At 42.2% G+C, this 22,572-nt stretch overlaps 2 protein-coding genes across 9 annotated transcripts in view; one reads left to right on the plus strand and one right to left on the minus strand.

Annotated features, from left to right (window-relative positions):
• Pus7l (pseudouridine synthase 7 like) overlaps positions 1 to 2,011 on the minus strand; it is a 38,347-nt gene extending 36,336 nt beyond the window's left edge. For all 5 annotated transcript variants that reach the window (XM_070039272.1, XM_070039279.1, XM_070039284.1 and 2 more), the window contains exon 1: positions 1,977 to 2,011. The gene's annotated coding sequence lies outside the window, so the exon portion shown is untranslated. The remainder of the gene's footprint in view (positions 1 to 1,976) is intronic.
• A 352-nt stretch (positions 2,012 to 2,363) lies between these two features.
• Positions 2,364 to 22,037, plus strand: Irak4 (interleukin 1 receptor associated kinase 4). Of its 4 annotated transcripts, XR_011376016.1 has the most exons (13): positions 2,364 to 2,440; positions 6,047 to 6,216; positions 7,165 to 7,310; positions 7,826 to 8,008; positions 8,862 to 9,022; positions 10,389 to 10,453; positions 11,435 to 11,549; positions 12,545 to 12,654; positions 14,898 to 15,081; positions 17,183 to 17,245; positions 20,018 to 20,176; positions 20,544 to 21,196; positions 21,284 to 22,037. XR_011376016.1 is itself a non-coding variant. In XM_070039294.1 (12 exons), the coding sequence occupies exons 2-12, from the start codon at positions 6,056 to 6,058 to the stop codon at positions 20,577 to 20,579; spliced, it is 1,383 nt and encodes a 460-aa protein (XP_069895395.1). In that variant the 5' UTR covers positions 2,364 to 2,440; positions 6,047 to 6,055; the 3' UTR covers positions 20,580 to 22,037. The 4 variants fall into 4 exon arrangements, 3 of the variants coding, with proteins under 3 accessions (XP_069895395.1, XP_069895401.1, XP_069895406.1); XM_070039294.1 differs by having other exon boundaries at positions 20,544 to 22,037; XM_070039300.1 differs by lacking the exon at positions 2,364 to 2,440 and adding an exon at positions 3,211 to 3,284 and having other exon boundaries at positions 20,544 to 22,037.
• The last annotated feature ends 535 nt before the right edge of the window (positions 22,038 to 22,572 follow it).

Here is a 22,572-nt window from a genome sequence, read left to right on the forward strand (position 1 = left end):
CCAGCTTCCTATGGTGTGTGTGTGTGTGTGTCTTAGGCTAGCTGTTTAGGAGGCTGGCATTGGAGGATCATATTTCGAAGCCAGCTTCACACGGTGTGTGTGTGTGTATGTGTGTGTGTGTGTGTGTGTGTGTGTGTGTGTGAAGGGTTAGGCTAGCTGTTTAGGAGGCTGGCACTGGAGGATCATAGTTTGAAGCCAGCTTCGTAAGGTGTGTGTGTGTGTGTGTGTGTGTGTGTGTGTGTGTGTGTGTGTGTGTGTTAAGGGTTAGGCTAGATTAGTTTGAAGCCAGCTTCACATGGTGTGTTTGTGTGTGTGTGTGTGTGTGTGTGTGTGTGTGTGTGTGTGTTTAGGGTTAGGCTAGCTATTTAGGAGGCTGGTACTGGAGGATCATAGTTGGAAGCCAGTTTTGCATGGTGTGTGTGTGTGTGTGTGTGTGTGTGTGTGTGTGTGTGTGTGTGTGTGTGTGTGAAGGGTTAGGCTAGCTGTTTAGGAGGTTGGCACTGGAGGATCATAGTTCGAAGCCAGCTTCGCATTGTGTTTGTGTGTGTGTGTGTGTGTGTTGGGCTAGCTGTTTAGGAGGCTGGCACTGGAGGATCATAGTTTGAAGCCAGCTTCGCATGGTGTGTGTGTGTGTGTGTGTGTGTGTGTGTGTGTGTGTGTGTGTGTTAGGCTAGCTGTTTAGGAGGCTGGCGCTGGAGGATCACGGTTCGAAGCCAGCTTCGCATGGTGTGTGTGTGTGTGTGTGTGTGTGTGTGTTAGGCTAGCTGTTTAGGAGGCTGGCACTGAAGGATCACAGTTCGAAGCCAGCTTCGCATGGTGTGTGTGTGTGTGTGTGTGTGTGTGTGTGTGTGTGTGTGTGTGTGTGAAGGGTTAGGCTAGCTGTTTAGGAGGCTGGCACTGGAGGATCATAGTTTGAAGCCAGCTTCGTAAGGTGTGTGTGTGTGTGTGTGTGTGTGTGTGTGTGTTAAGGGTTAGGCTAGATTAGTTTGAAGCCAGCTTCACATGGGGTGTGTGTGTGTGTGTGTGTGTGTGTGTGTGTGTGTGTGTTTAGGGTTAGGCTAGCTATTTAGGAGGCTGGTACTGGAGGATCATAGTTGGAAGCCAGTTTTGCATGGTGTGTGTGTGTGTGTGTGTGTGTGTGTGAAGGGTTAGGCTAGCTGTTTAGGAGGCTGGCACTGGAGGATCATAGTTCGAAGCCAGCTTCGCATTGTGTTTGTGTGTGTGTGTGTGTGTGTTGGGCTAGCTGTTTAGGAGGCTGGCACTGGAGGATCATAGTTTGAAGCCAGCTTCGCATTGTGTGTGTGTTGTGTGTGTGTGTGTGTGTGTGTGTTAGGCTAGCTGTTTAGGAGGCTGGCACTGGAGGATCACGGTTCGAAGCCGGCTTCGCATGGTGTGTGTGTGTGTGTGTGTGTGTGTGTGTGTGTGTGTGTGTTAGGCTAGCTGTTTAGGAGGCTGGCACTGGAGGATCACGGTTCGAAGCCGGTTTCGCATGGTGTGTGTGTGTGTGTGTGTGTGTGTGTGTTAGGCTAGCTGTTTAGGAGGCTGGCACTGGAGGATCACGGTTCGAAGCCGGCTTCGCATGGTGTGTGTGTGTGTGTGTGTGTGTGTGTGTGTGTGTGTTAGGCTAGCTGTTTAAGAGGCTGGCACTGGAGGATCACGGTTCGAAGCCGGTTTCGGGCAGGGACCGTCCCTGAGCCTCCTCTGATCACCCAAAGGTCGGGCGCCGAGGTGCGGCTCCGTGGGGGGGGGTGCCAGCTGCGGTGTGGGGGGGACCCCTAGAAGCCTCGGGCAGGTGCCCGCGGCTCTGCGCGCGCCGGCCGCCGCCGCCCAGCCCACACCCGCGGGCTGCAGATCGAAAGCCTCTTCCCATCCACAACCGTCCCCGACACCAGGCCTCACGCTGCCTCTCCGCGCTCCGGCCCCGCGCGTCCCCCGCTCCCGGTGCGATCGGAGCCCGCACCTGGCGGCCGCCCTACCTGCGGGCCAGGTGAGCGCCTCCGCCGAGCACCACGCCGGCCGCGGGTGTGCGCATGTCCGGAAGAAGTAACGATTTTTCTGCCTCCGACTGGGACCTACTTAAAGGGGCAGGCAGGCACAAGGGGAGCTTTTCGAGGTGTGGGGCCGCTGGGGGGCGCGTGTAGTAATCGAATGAGGAGACAGGGAGAGGCCGGGTGGGGCGGGACGGGGGCGTGGCGGGTGAGGAGGGACCAGGGGGGAGGGAACAAGGCGGATCTAGAGAACGATTGGGAGGAGTGGGGGGTGGTGGGTGGATCGGGGGCGGGGCTAAATGGATCATGAAGCCAATCGGGAGGCGGAACGTGCTAGGGAGGGCGCGGAGAGGCGGGCCTTTCCCGTTGGTTCCGCCCCGCGCTTCCGGGTGTTGGTGCCTTCCGTGGTGGTCTTGGTGGAGCCCGCGGCCCAGGCTGGCTCACGCGCGCAGGTAAGGGGTCCCGAGCGTGTTCATTCCCCGCACCGGCGATCTGCCGAGCCCCAGGCCCCCTCTGCCCCGCGGTCGTCGCGCGACCCCCTGCAGAACGCAGATCGTCCGTCTGAGGGTCCGAGGGAGCGAAGTTAGGACGTGGGTGCGGGGGGACTGGGCTCCACCCGCGTCGGTGGGCCGGCCCAGCGGCCTCTCGGGAGGCTGCGCTCAGAGGATCACGGTTCGAAGCCAGCCCTGGCAGGACAGTCCTTGAGCCTCTTCTCTGCCGTTAACCACCCAAAAGCTGCAAGTGGCTCTGTGGCTCGACTGGTAGAGCGCCAAAGAAGCTCAGGGACAGCGCCCAGACTTGAGTTCAAGCCCTGGCACCGGCCCACACAGAAACCACCATTGGTGGGACTTGGGGGATGAACCTTAGGCGTGAAGGGGAGTCAGTGGGCCCCACCTGGGGCTCGGGCGGACCTGCCCCTGGGGGGCTCCTCAGCTCCCCGGAGGGGGTATGTTTCTGAAAGGAAAGCGTTTTTTCTTGAACACCAGGAACCTGGGAGCTTGGCAGCCAGAGAGGAGACAGAAGGACCATAAGCTAAGCCCTTGGGAAAGCGAGGAAGCAACTTTAGCCCTCTGGAATGGACAACAAATGTGGCCCCCCACCCCACCCCACACACCCACCCGGATTCTTTTCCCTCGCCAGAAGGAATCTTTGAAGATCTATTTGTTTAAGAAGTTCAACTTTTTAAAAAAATCTTAAAGAATTCTTTTGTGTTTGGCCGGCACGGGTGGTTAGCACCTGGTAATCCTAGCTACTCAGGAGGCTGGGATCTGAAGAGGATCGTAGTTCAAAGCCAAAGTAGGGAGGTCCTTGATACTCCCCCCAATTAATAAGCAAAAAGCTGGAAGTGAAAAAGATAAGGGGCCATGCCCAAGCACCCCTGTGTTCAAGCAAGTCCCAGTACTGGTACACACACACACACACACACACACACACACACACACACACACACACACACACACACACACACACACACACACACACACACACACACACACACACCCCACACACCCCAAATATTCCTGTACTCCTGCTTTAATGCTAACTCATTGGAAGTTTGCTCTCCTGTCCTGACAGGCTCCTGATTTTCCAGGCTAGAGTTTCTCTTTCCACAGTCTTCATTGATCTAAATACTTATCAGGAAATCTGTTCATGTTAAAAAGACTTAGTCCCATCTTTCCAGTCTCCACATCAGCACAGAGGATTCTGTTGGCAGTACCTCAGAAAACATCCAATGTCCCAGGACTTTTGCACCTTCTCTCTACTATGCTCTGGTCCAAGCCTCTGGTGCCTCTCACCTGGATTATTAGTGTACCTTTCTAATTAGTCTCTTACTGCTTCTCTTCCTTAGTCTAGCATCCTCTCCAAAGTGTCCTTTTTTTTTTTCATTCCATTTTGTGTCATATAGCTTGCTCTAGAACTCATTCATTTGGCTATTGCTTGTCTTCCTCTATTAGAATGGAAGCTCCATGAGTTTATATCTTTTTTCCCCCGAATTCTTCTAATGCCTTATGTCTAGGGACCCAGATTACAATTTAGCACAAAGTAGACATCCAGTAATATGGGAGTGAGTGAATGATGTTAAATATTTTAGTGTGTTTAGGCATTTTAAAAATTATTTAAAATTTTTAAATATATATTTAATGTATAGCACATCAACACATATTCTCATTGTAAAAAGTCTCTGGAAAGTATCAGCTTTTGTACATAAAAAGGATGTTGAGATACTCAAAACCACATATTGATGGTCATCTGGCATATTTTACAGAGAATGAATAGAAATGAGTGATATATTTTTAAAAGTAATAAATATATTTAAAATGTCTTGCTTGACAAAATAAGACTACCCTAGGCTGGGAAGTTGGCTCAGTGGTAGAGCACTTGCCTTGCATGCATGAGGCTCTGGGTTCGATTCCTCAACACCACATAAGCAGGGAAAAAAAGGGAAGTGGTGCTGTGGCTCAAGTGATAGAGCACTTGCCTTGCAAGCCCTGGGTTCGATTCCTCAGCATCACATAAGCAAAAAGAAAAATGCCGGAAGTGGTGCTGTGGCTCAAGTGGTAGAGCGCTAGCCTTGAGCTGAAGAGCTGAAGGACAGCGCCCAGGCCCAGAGTTCAGGCCCCACAACCGGACCAAAAAAATAAAAATAAAATAAGACTACCGAAAAGTTTATTATATTCTCAGATCTCATTTTTGTAACATACTAGTTCTCCAGTATTCTGGAAGCTGAGCTTAAAAATAACTGCACATTTGTTTAAAGAAAAGTCTGCCAGAAAATAATAATTTCTATTTTTGATCACCTATTACATGACAAAATGAGGCTTTATTACACTTGATGATTTTGCTAAGCATGGGTGGCTCACACCTGTGATCTTAGCTACTCAGGAAGCTGAGAACTAAGGATCATGGCTCAAAGTTTGCCTGGGTAAGTAAGAAAAGTTTGTGAGATTCTTAATCTCCAGTTAATCAGCAAAAAAGATGGAAGTGGAGCTGTGGCTCAAGTGGTAGAGTATTAGCCTTGAGCAAAAACAGCTCAGGGGCAGCACCCAGGCCCCAGGAATAACCAAGACAGACAAAAAAAAAAAAATGGTCATCTTAATTATTTCAGAATTCTTTTTTTTGGGGGGGGGGAGGTCTGGTCCTGGGACCTGAACTCTGGGTCTGGGCGCTGTCCCTCAGCTCTTCAGCTCAAGGCTAGCACTCTACCACTTGAGCCACGGCGCCACTTCTGGCTTTTTTCTTTTTGCTTATGTGGTGCTGAGGACTCGAGCCCAGGGCCTCAGGCATGCAAGGCAAGCACTCTACCACTGAGCCACCTTCCCAGCCCTATTTCAGAATTCTTAGATATTAGAATCACCATTTTTCTCCCCGATCAGAGTGCTAAGGAGGTACAGTCTTAAAGCTTTAGTGATTGTTGTGACCAAAGTATTTTGACCTCTTCTCTGGGGCACCATAGTATGTCTGTTTGAGAAGAGACATATGATTGGGAACTCATTTGGGTTTCACAAGCTGACACTGACTTTATTATATTTCGCAATTTCCACCTGAATTAGGTTGGTTCATGCCTATAATCCTAGCTACCTAGAAGGCTGAGATCTGAGGATCATGGTTTGAAGCCAGCCTGGGCAGGAAAGTCAGTGAGACAGTTATCGCCAATGAACTTCTCAGGAAGCTGGAAGGGAATCAATGGCTCAAGTAGAGTGCTATAGCCTTGAGGGGAAAAAGAAAATGCTGAAGGACAGCACCCAGCCAGAGTTCAAGCCCCTGTACACCCATACACCAGCATCAGAACAAAGTCCTTCAGTGTGAGTTGATATTTACAGATGAGGAAAGAAAGCAAATTCAGAGGACAATTAGATGAAGTTAAATTTGAATGTCTTAGGAAACCAAGTAGTTGGCTTTGGAGTGTTTTTTGTTGTTGTTGTTGTTGTTGTTGTTGTTGTTTAGGGTATAATCAGTTGCCAGCATTTCATACAATACAGCAAATATTGATCTATCAGTTTGCAGATGTCATCTCTGAAACCACTGTAAAATTTAACAGAGAATTACTCGTATTTCAGGAGTGGAAGATGAACAAACCCATAACCCCATCAACATATGTGCGGAACTTGAACGTTGGACTAATTAGGAAGCTGTCAGATTTTATGGACCCTCAAGAAGGATGGAAGAAATTAGCAGTTGCCATTAAAAAGCCATCTGGTGATGAAAGATACAATCAGTTTCACATCAGGTAACACTCAACATTCTTCTTTTTAAATGTTTACATCACGGGAATGATAAAGGTGTAAATAACTGTCTAATATTGAAGTGAAGTCTAAAAACTGAACCTCTGAATTATGAAGAGACACTATGAGCCTTTTATGGTTTTCTTTTGGGGAGGGTTTTGTTTTGTTTGATGGATTCGTAGTTGGTTGGTTGATTAGTTGTGTGTGTTTTTGTGTGTGCGTGTTGCTTCTCAGGCTAAAACTCAGGGTCTAGAAGCTATCCATGAGCTTTTTTGCTCAAGACTAGCCCTCTACCACATGAGCCACAGCTCCGTTTCCAGATTTTTTTTTTTTCTGGTTAATTGAAGATGAAACTCTTTACTGCTTGGAATGACTTTGAACATAATCCTCAGATCTCAGCCTCCTGAGAAGCTAGGTTTATAGACGTGAGCCACAGGTATCTGGCCTGGTTTCTCTTTTTCTTTGCAGTTTTTGCTCTATTCCCCACGTGTGTGTGTGTGTGTGTGTGTTTGTGTGTGTGTGTGTGTGTGTGTGTGTGTGTGTGTGTGTGTTCACTGGGACTTGAACTCAGAGCTCTGCACTCTTGCTTGTCTTTTTCACTCCAGGCTAGTGTGTGTGTGTGTGTGTGTGTGTGTGTGTGTGTGTGTGTGTGTGTGTGTGTGTGTGTGTGTGTGTGTGTGTGTGTGTGTTCACTGGGACTTGAACTCAGAGCTCTGCACTCTTGCTTGTCTTTTTCACTCCAGGCTAGTGTTCTGCTATTTGAGTCACACCTCTACTCTCTGTTATCATCTCTGTCTTCTGCTCTTGCCTATCTCCTGTCTCATTAATTCTTGCAGGTTATCTTGCTGTCTCTTTCCTTTAATCCCACGGGTGATGCCATGAGTTAAGCAGGGGCAGAGGGGATTAATTCCTGTTTTCATGTGCTAATTTTATTTCTTTTTATTTGTTTTAAGGAGATTCGAGGCATTACTTCAAAGTGGGAAAAGTCCCACATCTGAATTACTGTTTGACTGGGGTACCACAAATTGCACTGTTGGAGAACTTGTGGATCTTTTGGTCCAAAATGAGTTTTTTGCTCCTGCAAGTCTTTTATTGCCAGGTAACTGGGTATGAGCAAGGTATCAATAGAGTAGAAGGATAAAAGCAAGAGTAAAAGCGGGCGCGTTTGTGTGTGTATGTGTGTGTGTGTGTGTGTGTGTGTGTGTGTGTGTGAGTGTGAGAGAGAGAGAGGGAGAGAGAGAGAGAGAATATGAGGGAGAGAGAGAGAGAGAGAGAGAGAGAGAATATGAGGGAGAGAGAGAGAAGATGGGCTTGAACTCAGGGTCTGGATACTGTCCCTAAGCTGTTCTGCTAAAGGCTGATACTCTACTACCTGAGCTATAACTACTTTTGGCTTTTGATGTTTAATTGGAGATAAGACTCTCGCAGACTTTCATGCCAGGGTTGGCTTTGAAGTGCGATCCTCAGATCTCAGTCCCCTGGGTAGCTGAGCTTACAGATGTGAGCCACCAGCACTCAGCTTGAAACAATTCATGTTCTTACCTTTTCGCTAAACAAACCTGAAACATGAGTCTCTTTCATTCTTTTCAGCTTGTATTTTATTCTATTTTGCAGATGCTATTCCCAAAGCTGATAATATTCTCCATCCTAAAGAAGCAATAACAGTTCCACAGAAACAGATGCCTTTCTATGAAAAAGAAAAAATATCTGTGATACCCGTGCAAAATTTTGAACAAAACTATGTGCCACCGGACTCCACAAATTCAGTGAATGAGAATGTAGAAATCAGTGACATACGTAAGTAGCATTTTCTTTCTTTCCTTTAAAATTTTCAGTATGTTAATTTCCTAATTATCATCCTTACCTGTTTATTCCAAGTAATTAGCCTTTTTAGTCTTTTCCATGAGTGAATTCATTATGAACACAAATCACTGCTTTAAAGTAAATCTGTCCTGCTTGCGAAGCAGCCAGGGGCATTAACAGTACTGATTTGTGGGGGTTTCCTTCTAATTTATTAAGCACCTTTTTCATTCCATTAATCAGGGAGTTATCTGTGACTGTAGGCAGCAGGACATGCAAATATGCCGAGAAAGAAATAAGTAGTTTTAAAAAATGCTAACTGGAAAAAAAAATGCTCACTGGGCACCAGTGGCTGATAACCATAATTCTAGTTACTCAGGAGGCTGAGATTCTAAAGATCACAGTTCAAAACCAGCTCAGGAAGAAAAATCCATTGAGACTCCTACCTCCGCTTAACCACCAAAGAGCTGGAAGTGGAACTGTGGCTCAAGTAGTAGAGTGCAAGGCTTGAGCAAAAAAGCTCAGAGATAGTACCTCGTCCATGAGTTCAAGCCCCAGGATTGGTACACATACACACACACACACAAATGCAATTGTAGAGATTGGACTTTATCCAGTTTTATATATATGTGTGTGTGTATAATTTGGATATATATATGTAAATAGTTTGTGAATTTGATATATATATAAACTATCCAAATTTGTGATTTATGTGGATAAAATGTATTATATATGTGTACATACATATTGACATATATTTTGCATATGTATCTTCAAATTGAGAAAATACAGAATTGATACCAATTTGATTTTTACTTAAGCCCATTTTTTTGCATTTTTGACATTATAGGTTTTCATAATTTTTCATTTTATGAACTGAAGAGTGTCACAAATGATTTTGATGAACGCCCCATTTCTATGGGTGGCAGTAAAATGGGTGAGGGAGGATTCGGAGTTGTGTATAAAGGTTATGTGAACAACACAGCGGTAGCAGTGAAAAAGCTTGCAGCGGTAAGTTCTATCTTCAGAAGTGAGAGACTGAAGGAAGAGCTGCTTCCTAGGGTTCCATGCAATGAACTTTATATTAACCTTCACAAAGGTTATTCATGAACTTCATGAAGTTTGTTACTGAGGTCTATGTTTTACTTAAATACATGCTTTCTAAACTGGTAGTTCTTAACATTTAAAACTCTGATGATCTTTTGAGACTTACGAGCTTCATGCCTGAGAGTAACAGTTGCACACATATATGTATGATCACACATTTAATTTCGAAATATTCACTAAATCAAGTGGGAAAGCCCTATTCTATATAGTACTTTATACAGCATCAAGATTGAAATGGTGTTGGGTGCCAGTGGCTCACACTTGTAATCCTAGCTACTCAGGAGCCTGGGATCTGAGGATCACAAAGTCCATGGGAACCTTATCTCCAATTAACCAGCAAAACACCAGAAATAGAACTATGGTTCAAGTGGTAAGGGACATTACAGAGACCCTGAGTTCACACACCAGTACTGTCACACACAAAATAGATTAAATGGTAAAATACTAAAAGTATTTTGTATATATGTATAGATATAGGTACATACACGTACACTTATTTACATTGATTTTCCCATTTAAAAACAAAGCTTAGAAAATACACATGAAGAAGAAAGCATTGAAAATTTTCTTGTCTATGCCCTTTGTTCTCATTTCTATTGCAGTGTTCACTTTTTATTTAGTGACGTGTTATATTTTAAATGTGGGGCTATATCCAGAAAATCTCAAAAGTTCCATATGATTATAGTACAGGCACTTGTGTATTACAGATGTTTTTGCAGGTTTTATTTTGTCCTTGCATTCAGATTTGCTTATATTTTCTATTAAACAGTATTTTCAAAGTTTCTATGCAATGTAGTTATAATTCAAAGAGATTTTTTTTTTCTATTCACTAACAAACTCTGGACCTTGAGCAACTCACTAATACTTCTAGATACCAGTTGTTCTATAAAATGAGAAAATAGCATTGTTTCTGTTGTGTATGTGTTTGTGTGTGTCTCCTGGTACTGAGGCTTGAAGTTCAGTTCTCATGTTCTCAGTTTTTTCACTCAAGGCTGGTGCTCTACCACTTGAGCTACACTTCCGTTTTCAACTTTTTTACTGGCTAATTAGGGATAAGAGAGTATCAGGGACTTTCCTGCCTGTCTGCCTTCAAACTGTGATCCTCACATCTCAGGCTCCTGAGTAGAACAGATTAAAGTTGTGAGCCACTGGCACCCAGCTTACTTTACTATTTCAATGAGAACAAATCAGCCAATTATCTCATGAGCCTCCTTTTATCTTTAAGAGCCATGGGGTTATTGCAATGTACTACATTGTATTTTCTTTTCAGATGGTTGACATTAGTACTGAAGAACTGAAACAACAATTTGACCAGGAAATAAAAGTCATGGCAAAGTAAGTGCTAATGTGACAGTGTGATACAGAGGAAAAGCACAAAGCAATTATAAAGAACCTGGTTTCTTAACCAAAATATGTCATCAACTGTAGATATTTGCAAATACAGCATAAAAATTACTATATACTGTGGTCTTCAGTTCTATAACCAGATTAAACAGCAGTCAATATTTTAAATCACAACAAAGTTACATGGAATTTCAGCTATTCCATCATCCTGGTATTTTGCTCCCAGAATTCATGAGAGACCAATTGTGGAAATACCTTAGAAAAACTCCTGTAATCCTAGCTTCTCAGGAGACTGGGATCTAAGGATTGCACTTTGAAGCCAGCCCAGACATAAAAGGCTGTGAGACTCTTAGCTTCAATTAACCACTGAAAAGCAGGAAGTAGAACTGTGGCTCAAGTGGTAGCACACTAGCTTTGAGCAAGAAGAAGCTAAGGAACAGTGCCCAGGCTCCAAGTTTAAGCCCCAGGACTGGCACCAAAAACAAAAAACCTGTTTATAGAATAATAGACCCTTAGGTAAGTTAGTATTTATAAAAGAACTGAGGCTTTCTGTTTCTGGTTTGGAATACAAATATTCACTTTGACAGGCAAAGATGTTTAGAAGTATTATAAAGTTTCAACAAGCTTCTTGAAATCTATTTTATGCTGTCATTGAAAGTGGAGCTGAACACAGATAAGACTCAGCCTACTCTTTAGTCAAACTGTTTCCCATCCCGGTGATCTGAATTATTGACCATTGACCATAAAATAGAGAATCCTGCTTCTAATGTCAGTCAGTATTACTGAAAAGAGAACTTAGTTACAGAAAAATATTAGCTTATAATAAACATATACAAACATAAACAGGAATTGTAAAGGATATGTAACATTTTCTTTGATCTGATTTTCTGTAAATACTATCAGTTGAATAACTTCTTCCACTGAATACATCACTGTCTATTATAATTTTGCATAGAAAACCATTTGTTGCAGGTGTCAGCATGAGAACTTAGTAGAATTGCTTGGATTCTCCAGTGAAGGCGATGACCTCTGCTTGGTATATGTTTACATGCCCAACGGTTCATTGCTAGACAGACTATCATGTTTGGTAAGATATCTGTTATTCAAGATTGCCTGGACTTCTGCTTCTAGTTTGGAATAAAAATGCTCATTTTCTGACAGGATCATTTAAGCTATGTTAAACTTAATATTTTTCCTGCTCTGTATAAATATATATAATTAAAGCTCAGTGCTGTGGTTTGTGCCTGTGATCCTAGCTACTTAGGAGATCTGAGGATCATGGTTCTAAGCCAGCCCAGGCAGAGAAATCTAAGAGACTCCTATCTCTAATTAAGTAGCAAAAGGCCAGAAGTAGAGGTGTGGCTCAAGTGGTATAACACCAGCCTTGAGTGGAAAACGCAAAGGGAGTATTAAGGCCTTCCCTTCTAATCCCAGTCCCAACTCACACAAAATAAAATATATGTGTGTATGTGTGTGTACATATATACATATATATGTAAGTATATATATATACCTACATGTGTATATATACATACAAATACATCTATAGTTATGTCAGTTCTTAGATGGTAATTTAAAACATAAAATTATCCATCAAGGATAGACATTGAAGATGCCTTTACACATATTTTATCTTCAAGTAAGAAATGCTAAGCCCCATTTGATCTTATTTAGAGATCATTTTTTTAACAACCTAAAAATTTATAATCCTGAATTGTTATTTTTTTTTTTTTTTTGTCAGTCGTGGGGCTTGAACTCTGGGCCTGGGCGTTGTCCCTCAGCTCTTCAGCTCAAGGAGAGCGCTCCACCACTTGAGCCACAGCACCACTTCCGGTTTCCCAGTGGTTTATTGGAGATAAGAGTCTCACAGACTTTTCCTGCCCAGGCTGGCTTTGAACCATGATCCTCAGATCTCAGCCTTCTGAGTAGCTAGGATTACAGGCGTGAGCCACTGGTGCCCAGCTATAATCCTGAATTCTTGGTGATACAATTTTCAGTGGCTGCCTGGCAAATTAGTCTTTTGTATATTTCCTATGTATGTGTTATTCTCCTTTTTTTCAAATTGGTCTGTCTCTTCCTAAGGATGGCACTCCACCACTTTCCTGGCACATGAGATGCAAGATTGCTCAGGGGGCAGCTAATGGTATCTGTTTTTTACACGACAACCACCACATTCATAGAGATATTAAAAGGTAAACATTAATATGAAAAAGCTTTTGGAAAGCCATCTTGGAAGAATCACTTGCTTTCTTTTTGTTCACTGTTGACATGAGGTCTTAACCTAGAGGGCTAGGTGATTTTTCCCCATCACCCCATGAGAGAAGTCTTCCCACTAAACAGTTCTCCTCTCCTTTATGCCAAACCCAGTGGCCTATTTCCAGTATTCACTCTATTTGACTTTTTTTTTTTTCTTTTTGTGGAACCATGTCAACTCCATTTCTTTTGAACACATTCACCTTATGGAAATTAGATTGACTTCTTGGTTCTAAGATCACTATTCTATTTTTACTCACCTTCATCCTTCATGAATATATTTCTCTTTCTTTCTCTTTATAATTATTATCTTTAAGTAGTTGTACAAAGGAGTTGCTACTTAACAAAGCAGTTTATAAATATATCTGGATCAGTGTGACCCTTTTCAACATTCTCACCCATCCCTCCCCTACCACCTCTTCCCTCACTCTTCTTTATTTTGTAGGATATGCCTTAGATTCTTGTCTGTGTTTTCCCCGCCTCTTCTCCCCTTCATTTTTCTACCCTTGGCCCTCAACTCCCCACTTCTTTCAAGTACCTGCTTCCTGATGTTTTATTTTGTTGAACTTTGATTTGGGCTTTGTAAGGATTTACACTACTTGAGATCTCTTTTGAAGCTACTGTATTTCAGTTAATACATTTCATACACTTGAATACCACCCAGTGATATAAAGGAAAACATGGATCCTCTGTCTCTCTGGGCCTGGCTTAACTTCACTTAACATAATTTTTCTCTAAGTCTTTCCATCTCTTTACAGATGGTACAATATCAGTTCCCTTTATTCTTATGTATTTATTTAGTTAAATATTTTCCTGCTGGGGCCTAGGCACTGCACATGGTTTAATTAAGGAAAAGTAGCATATGTCAAATTTAGCACTGATCAATCACAAAATCGTAGTCAAATTTTGGTATTTAATATTGTAGTTAATATAAATATAAAGAAGGTTTCCCAAGAAAGTTACGCTGAGACCTAGGGAGTGTGCAGGAAATAAGGGAGTATATTTGAAGGAAGTTATAGAAAGAAGATGGATGGAAAGAGGAACAGTCCAAGCAGAAGGAACCACATGGTTCCACTCTCTCATGGAACCACTCTCTCATGGTGTCATGAGAGAGTATGGATGCATAATGATTAGGGGAAGTGAGGTAAATTCAGTATGACTGCATGAGTATGACAGATGAGAAAATCAAAAAAGTATGCAAGAAATCAAGTCCTGTGGTTCCTGGTAGACCCAGGCAAACATTTTACTTTGATCATAAGTATAATGAGATACCGTAGAAAATTATAATAAGAATGCAGCATTATGGCCAGGCACCAGTATTACACACCTGTAATGCTTGCTACTCAAGAGGCTAAGATTGAAGGAGGAGCAAAGTTCGGAGCCAGCCCATGCAAGAAAATCTGTGAGAGTCATATCTCCAGTGAACCAGCAAAATACCAGAAGGGAAGCTGTCACTCAAGTGGTAGGGCACCAACCTTAACAAAATAACTAAGGGATAGCACCTAGGCCCTGAGTTCAAGCCCCAGTATCAGCATCAAAAAATGAAAAAGAAAGAAAAAAGATCTTAGAGCCTTAATTTTGCCAGGATTTCAGGTAACCTAATACAAAAGAATGGCTTCAAGAAATGAATGATTGATGTACTTGAGTTTGTAAATGAATGATTGATGTACTCTGGTTTGTAAATAAATTGAGAGGTGTTAGGAATGGAATGAGGAAAAATACTTTTTAACTTTTTTCAAACCCAGATACAGAAGGACAGTTGTGGCATGTTGTCCCTCACTGGTAGAAAGGTATGAGTTAATCTTATGGAAGAACCTTTGGAAGGGAAGTGTGTTTACCTCAGACTAGGAAGAGGGAGGGGAGCAGAATCAGAAAGAAGTTCAATAGGGCACCAAAACAGAGTGGAGGAATTCAGAATCTTCCTCAACACAGTAGGGCAGGGATACATGACAATAATCTGTTACAAAATTCCAAGCACATAAAAATGACAATTGTTTAAAGAGGGAAATGCTATTAGCATGCGTGCTAATATGTGTGTGTGTGTGTGTGTGCACATACATATGTGTATATATGTGTGTGCACAGATATGTATGTCCGTTCCGTCATATGTCTATCTAAACAACTGTTTGACTTTGTTGGGAAGAAAAACACTGCTTTCTCCAAATTTGACTATTTTTTCCAGTGCAAATATCTTGCTAGATAAAGACTTTACTGCCAAAATATCTGACTTTGGCCTTGCACGTGCTTCTGAGAAGTTATCCCAGACAGTCGTGACTAGCAGAATTGTGGGCACAACAGCGTACATGGCACCTGAGGCACTGCGAGGAGAAATAACTCCCAAATCTGACATATACAGCTTCGGTGTGGTAAGTCACACACAAGAATCAGTCTTCCACAGCTGTGAAATTGAAAGAGTATTTTAATATGCCTGTCTTGCTTAGTTCTCTTGCATAAAGATCTAAACTATGCACATTAATCTGCATCATAAAGTTCATAAAAACATTGCAGTATATAAAAAATTTAGTTGATTTTTTAAAATTACTGTGAGAAGTTATTTCCTTGCCATGAATTATGCTGGAGCTTAAATTAAGTCAGTGTGCAAAATGAATCATGTCATATAATACGGACTTTCATTTCCCACTTTTTGGCATTGTCTGATCTAATAGTCTGTTCCCGTGTGTGTGTGTGTGTGTGTGTGTGTGTGTGTGTGTGTGTGTGTGTGTGTGTGTGTGTGTGTGTGTGTGTGTGTGTGTGTGTGTGTGTGTGTGTGTGTGTGTGTGTGTGTGTGTGTACACGTGTACCAGTACTGAGGTTTGAACTCAGGGCCCGAGCACCCCGCCCCCCCCACCTCAGCTTTTTCTGTTCAAGGATAGTGCTCTACACTTGAACCACAGCTCCACTTCTGGGTTTGTAGGGGTTAGTTGGAGGAAAGAGTCTCATATTCTTTCTTGCCCAGGCTAGTTTCCATGATCCTCAGATCATGGATGAAATCCTCAGATGTTAGCCTCCTGAATAGCTAGGATTACAGATGTAAGCCAACAGTGTCTGGCTTCCTAATAATTTTTAAGACAGAGTAGAGGGTAGAGAATGAGTTGTCAGAGAAACTAGGTTGGTCTTTCTTCTGTCTTTTTTTGTGTGTGTGTGAAAATACCATTCAGAGGGGTTACAATTACATGGGCAAGATAATGAATACATTTCTTATCAAGCATTGTTGCCTCCTCCTTTGTTTCCCCTTCCCATCCCTTCCCATCTCCTCCTGCCCCCTCACCCCCCTGTCCCTGCGCCAAAGTTGTAAAGTTTGTTTTTCCACATAACATCCTGTACATCTCATTGTTGCAATGGGTCCACCTGTATCCCTATTAAACAATTTGTTTTTTCCCTTCCCCTCCGCAAATTATACCAACATCAAATACAGTGAAAACAGGGGTTATACCGTGGGGGAGGGACATACAAAGCAACAAAGAAATCGTCTTATAAATATGTTAGAAACCATAGCAAGAAAGAAAAACATTTGAGTCCTTATCTTGGGGTTCATTTCGCCTAACAACTTATCTGACCTTTTCTGTTTGTCTCAGACATATACTAGTTATTGCAAATAAGGGAAACCATGGGACCTGTGTTTCTTTGGGCCTGGCTAACTTCACTTAATATAATTTTTTCCAAGTCTTTCCATTTCCTAACAAATGGGGCAATGGTCATTCTTTCTGATGGAGGCATAGAATTCCATTGTGTATAAGCACCACATTTTCTTGATCCATTCATCTACTGAGGGACATCTGAGTTGGTTGCATATCTGAGCTATGGTAAATAATGCTGCAGTAAACATAGCTGTGCTGGTAGCTTTAGTGTGGTCTTGTTTGTGATCATCTGTCTTTTTCAATTACATTTCTTAGATGAAAATGTAGCTTCATGGCACTTAAGATATAGGATTGTAAAATAGTCCTAATATTTATAAAGAAAATGCTTGTGAAGAATCCCCTGACACTGGGTGCCAGTTGCAAACTCCTGTACTCAAGCTGCTCAGGAGGCCGAGTTCTGAGTATCATGATTCAAAGCCAGTCCAGGCAGGAAAGTCCATGAGACTCTTATCTCCAATTAGCTACCAGAATGCCAGAAGTGGAGGTATGGTGGTGTGGCTTTAAGTGGTAGGGCACCAGCCTTGATGGAAAAAGTTCAAGTACAGCACCCAGGCCCTGAGTTCAAGTCCCAGTACACACACGCACACACACACACAGCCTCTAAAAGAAATGGATAGATATGGAAGTTCCCAGACACACGTTGGGTAGAGCTAGTTTTTTGGGTTTTTTTTAACAAGTTGTCAATAGAAAAAAATGGTCATGGCTAGCATGGACTCAAAGCATTCATGAAGGAAAAGAGATGAGAAACGCCATGTTCATCAATCAGATCCATACTCCTTCTATTAGATTGTCTTCCTGTTATACTAATGGATCTTTTTGGTCTTCATAGGTTTTACTAGAAATAATAACTGGACTTCCAGCTGTGGATGAACATCGCGAACCTCAGTTATTAGTAAGTGATACATTTGTTTTCTTTTCAGTCCTTTCCTCTTTGCATTTATAGTCTAAAATGTATAAAGTTATATTTGGCACCTAGAAATTGCATTTTCTATGGGCAGTGTTTTCTCTGGCACTATATAATGGCATAGGGAAAGGATATTAAATATTTCTAGGAAGTGGCGCTGTGGCTCAGGCGGTAGAGTGCTTGCCTTGAGCTGAGAGCTCAGGGACAGTTCCCAGGCCTAGAGTTCAAGTCCCATGACCAACAAAAAAAGATAAAAGTAAATATTTCTAATCGAAGCTCTGCCATGAGTTAGGGGCTGGTGGCTCCTGCCTTTAATCCTAGCTTTTCAGAAGGCTGAGATCGGAGGATCATGGTATAAAATGGGCCTAGGCAGGAAAGTCTGTGACACTCTTATCTCCAGTTAGCTACCCAAAAGCCTTTTAAGTGAAGGGATGGCTCAAGTGGTAGAGCACCAGCACTCAGAAGAGAGGTGGAGCTTGAAGGGTGCCATCTACAGGAAGAAATCTCTGCTGGCTGAAGGACTACTTAGAAGTTGGATAGCTGGGCACCTCTGGCTCACACCTGTAACCCTAGCTTCTCAGGAGGCTGAGATCTGAGGAGCACAATTAGAAGCCAACCCAAGCAGGAGACCCTCATCTCCAACAAACGGCCAAAAAGCCGAAGTGGAGCTGTGGCTTACATGTTAGAGTGCTAGCCTTAAGCAAAAAAGCTCAAGGACAGCACCCAGACCAGCATAACATAAACAAAAACAAGCATAGGAGTTTGAGGTTGTAGCTCAGTGGTAGAACTTTTGCCTAATTTGTAGGAGGCCCTGAGTTGGACCCCTAAATCTGCAAAATAAAAACAAAAATAAATGACGCAGGAGAACCAGGAAGAAGATAACAGAAGTCTCAGAGATAAAGAAGATGCTACCATTTTGTTTCACCAAGTTGTAGCTTATATTTTTTCAAGACCCACCTGTATAAAGATCTGGATTTTCCGTCCCATTTCCTAAGATAGACATGCCCTTCAGAGTATATGAAAGCCTCTAAACTGACTTGAGTAAGGATGAGGTACAAAAAAAAAAGCATCTCTCTCCACAGATAATACTCTTTCATACATTTGAAAGATTTGATTGTGGTATGAGTATAAAGTAATATGGTTTTTAATATAAATAAAGCTAAGATCCTTCAGGACACCTTTATATTACTAGATTGTGCCATGGTCTGAGCACTCTTTAAATTCACCTTTAAATTTCAACTCATAAATAATTGTTTCCATCATTGTATTAGTTTCCTTAAAAAAAAATAGCTTCCATTAAAAAAAAAAATCCCAAAGTCAGGCACTGGTGTCTCACGCCTATAACCTTAGCTACTCAGGAGGCTGAGATCTGATGATCACAGTCCAAAGCCAGCCCAGGCAGACAAATCTATCAGACTTTTATCTCCAGTTAAGCCAGCAAAAAGAAACAGAACTGGCATTGTGTTTCAAGTGATAGAGTACTCATTGTGAGTGAGAAAGCCAAGCAAGAGTGTGAGGCTCTGAGTTCAATCATCAGTACACACAGAAAATCAGATTGCCATGAAGAATGTGGGTTGAGGTGACAGAAGGAATTCTCTCAAGGTCTGGAGACCAGAAATCTGAAGTTAGGATGCCAGGAAGGCCCATCCCCTATTCAAATCCAGGGGAGAACCCTTCCTTCCCTCTTCTGGATTCTGGTGGTTTTAGGTGGTATTCTTTCTTTTGTGGCCCATCATTGCAGTCTCTGCCTCCCTGTCACATGGTCTTCACTGTGTCTTCTTCCTTTTTTTTTGTCTGATATGAAGACATTTATCATTGGATTTACAATGCACCTGGATAATCCAGGATGTGTCTATCCCAGGATATACAACTATAACTATGAAGATGTTTCCTTCCAGATTAGGTGACATTTGGACATCCCAGTAATTAGGACACAGATATATATTTCTAAAGCCACCATTCAACCCAGTGCACTACCTTCTCCTACCCTTCTCTCCCAATTCATCTTTTGTGTGTGTGTATGTGTCAGCATAGGCCTGGGCACTGCCCCTAAACTCCTTTTTGCTCAAAGCTAGTGCTCCGCTACTTGAGCCATAGCATCACTTCCACCTTTTTTCTGTGATTAATTTGAGATAAGAGTTTCACAGACTTTCCTGCCCAGGCTGGCTTTGAACTGTGGTCCTCAGATCTGAACCTCCTGAGTAGCTAGGATTACAGGCATGAGCCACCAGCACCTAGCTAGTTCATTGCTCTTTTATCCTGCCTTGTCACTTTATTTCTCCTCTTTTCTTCTTTGAATCAGCAATCTGAGTACTTACAAGGAAACTTTTCAGGTGCAGGGAAGGGATCTGGGTCCTGAAGTTGGAATGGCACCATCAAAAGTGCATCAAGAAGCACATCCCTGGGCTAACAGCCCAGGGAACATCATTCATGTGAGCCGTTAGCTAATTGCATAAATGCAAAAGCCACAAGGCAAATGGTTGAAAAATATAGGGGTATAAACCATATATGTGTGTATGTATAAATATATATGCATATATATGCATGTACGCATATATACAAATATATCAATACATATATGTATGTGTTTCTATAGTAAAATTTGTTTTGTACGTCTTCAATTCTTAATAAGGTAATAAAAAGAAGATAGTGAGAAGGAAATATATGTTATCACAAAGTACTTGAAATAATTAAAATGTATGTCCTGTTCTTTTACTTTCATTTGAAACTCCTAACGAAGTTTTAATGCTCATTTTAAAGCTAGATATTAAGGAAGAAATCGAGGATGAAGAGAAGACAATTGGAGACTATGTTGACACAAAGATGAGTGACGCTGACCCCTCTTCCGTTGAGACCATGTACACTGCCGCCAGTCTGTGTCTGCATGAAAAGAAAAACAAGAGGCCAGACATCAAGAAGGTTTGAATTTCTTGTAGTTACTGAAAAAGTGAAGGGGGAGCTGGGTGTGTAGCTCACGTCTGTAATCCTAGCTACTCTGAGGAAACCGGCCTTGACAGGAAAGTCCATGAGACCCTTATCTCTAGTTAACCAGAAAAAAAAGCCCAGAACTACATCTGTGGCCCAAGTGATAGAGTGCCAACCTTGAGCAAGAAAAAGCCCAACTGAGAGCAGGAAGTCCTGAGTCCCAGCATCAGTGCTGGTACTGGTATGAAAATTAAGCAGTAAAAACTGAGGGGGGAGGGGCTTAGCATTTTCCCCAGGGGTTCATTTTAAGCCCAGTGTATAATGTTCTTTTATTTGTTCTGTTTCTTTCCACAAAAAAAAGGTTCAACAACTGCTACAAGAGACGGCAGCTTCTTAAAACCATTGGAATAAGCTCTTGGATTTTTTTTTTTTAATGAACAGCACTCTGACCTGTTTTTACAACTGTTTTTATTTCCTTAATGTTCTTAGCAAAATGCAGCAATTCTTCAATTGTTCATCCTGTAACATAACCAGTGAAAGAAGCTGTAGCATGTAGAGACTCAGGCATGTCCGCCTCTGTGCCCACAATAAGGCCTGAAATATCTCCTTCAAACAGCACCAAACACAGTTCGAAAACACAAAAAACACTGGGCTAGAGGAGGGAAAGACCCAAGCTTGAAACTAGGTGGATCCTATTCATCTGCTGCAAAGCTTTGATCAAACTCTTTGCTGCTTTCAGCCTTTAGATTTATTTCCCCCTTTTAGCATTGGACTAATCTCTCCCGTACCTCCCTAATGAACAGTCATGAAAACCAAATGATGCAAAATATATACAAGCACTTTGTACATAGTAAAGATACATTGAAAGTTTATGGACCTTGCCAGGCTCTGGTGGCTCATACCTATAATCTTAAGATACTTCAGAGAGTGAGATCTGAGGATCACGGTTAGGAAAATCCATAAGACTCTTAACTCCAATTAACCACCAAAAAGCATGGAAGCAGAGCAAAAAAGGTAAGAGACAGTATCCTACTTCAAGCTCCAATACCAGCACATACCCCCGCAAAAATTTATGGATGCACTAATGAAATCTTTTTGCAGTCATTTATAGGATCATGTTCACAATATACTAATTTCAATAATCATGTACCACAAGGGATCCACAAATGATAACCCCTTGGATGGCTATTATTATATCACCTGACAAGAGCGAAAAGATTTTGCACATACAATACGGGCCCTGATCAGCCGACTTTGGGTATCATAACTGAGGAATTCTCTAACCGAAGTTACAGAACTTGCTCCTATGAGCCCTGAAGAAGTTAGTAGCTGTCGTGGGAGACCTCATTGTCTAAAATGTAAGAGCAATCTCTAGAAGGCAAGAGCTGCCATCCAACCATCAGTCAGCAAATGGGACCATATTTGTACGGCCACAAAGAACTGCATTCCACCAAAATCCTGCAAGAACGTGGAAGAGTACTGCAACGTTGAGATAATGTCCCAGCCCTGATGACACCTAGATTGCTGCTTTTGTAGATCTTCAGGGTGCAGATCCATTAGACATGGGGCAGGATATCAAGTTGCATAAAGCTATTGAATTTGTAGTCATTTATCACCACAGTAGAAAATGAATACAGAGGCTCCTGTCATGATTCTCTTGTGCTAATCCCAGCATCTGCTGCCCACGGTCCAGGGTGTGTGGAAATTTTAGACTAATTACACAAGGGGTGTAGTGTGTACTGGTTTTCACTGGATTTCTTATTTCATCAGGCCCCAGTTCTTGTAGTTTATATTATTTGTTTTATTATGGACAGAGTGTCAGTAATAGTTATAAATTTGTTTTTTATGACCTTTATCTATTTTTTTTCTTTTAACCAGTACCAGAGTTTGACTCAGGACCTTGTGCTTACTTGGTGCTCTACTATTTGAGTCATGCCGCCAGCCCTTAACTCTTTCCTCTATATTTAAAATTCTTACTTGATGTTACTGGAAAATGCATAACTTTGGATGTACAGAAAGAAGGGTTTACTTAAACATAAAAAACTGGCTGGTAGCCAGGCACTGGTAACTTAGGCCTGTAATCCTAGATACCCAGGAAGCTGAGATCTGAAGCCAGCCTGGGAAGAAAAGTCTGTGAGATACCTATCTAATTAACCATCAAAATGCCAGACTGGAGGCATGGCTCAAGTGGTAGAGCTTCAGCCTTGAATGAAAAATCCAAGCAAGAGCATAAGGTCTTGAGTTCAAGCTTGTTACTAGAACAATAACAAAAAAATTAGTTGATCAAAAATGGCTATTCATGGAAGGAATGCCTAATGTCTATAGTTCTTCAGTCACCCAGAATAAGAACACATAAACTGTAGCACATGACGGGCAGCTCCTGTAATATA

Source organism: Dipodomys merriami, unplaced genomic scaffold (assembly GCF_024711535.1).
Source record: "Dipodomys merriami isolate MVZ:Mamm:240054 unplaced genomic scaffold, mDipMer1.0.p SCAF_10, whole genome shotgun sequence".
NCBI classification, from domain to species: domain Eukaryota; kingdom Metazoa; phylum Chordata; class Mammalia; order Rodentia; family Heteromyidae; genus Dipodomys; species Dipodomys merriami.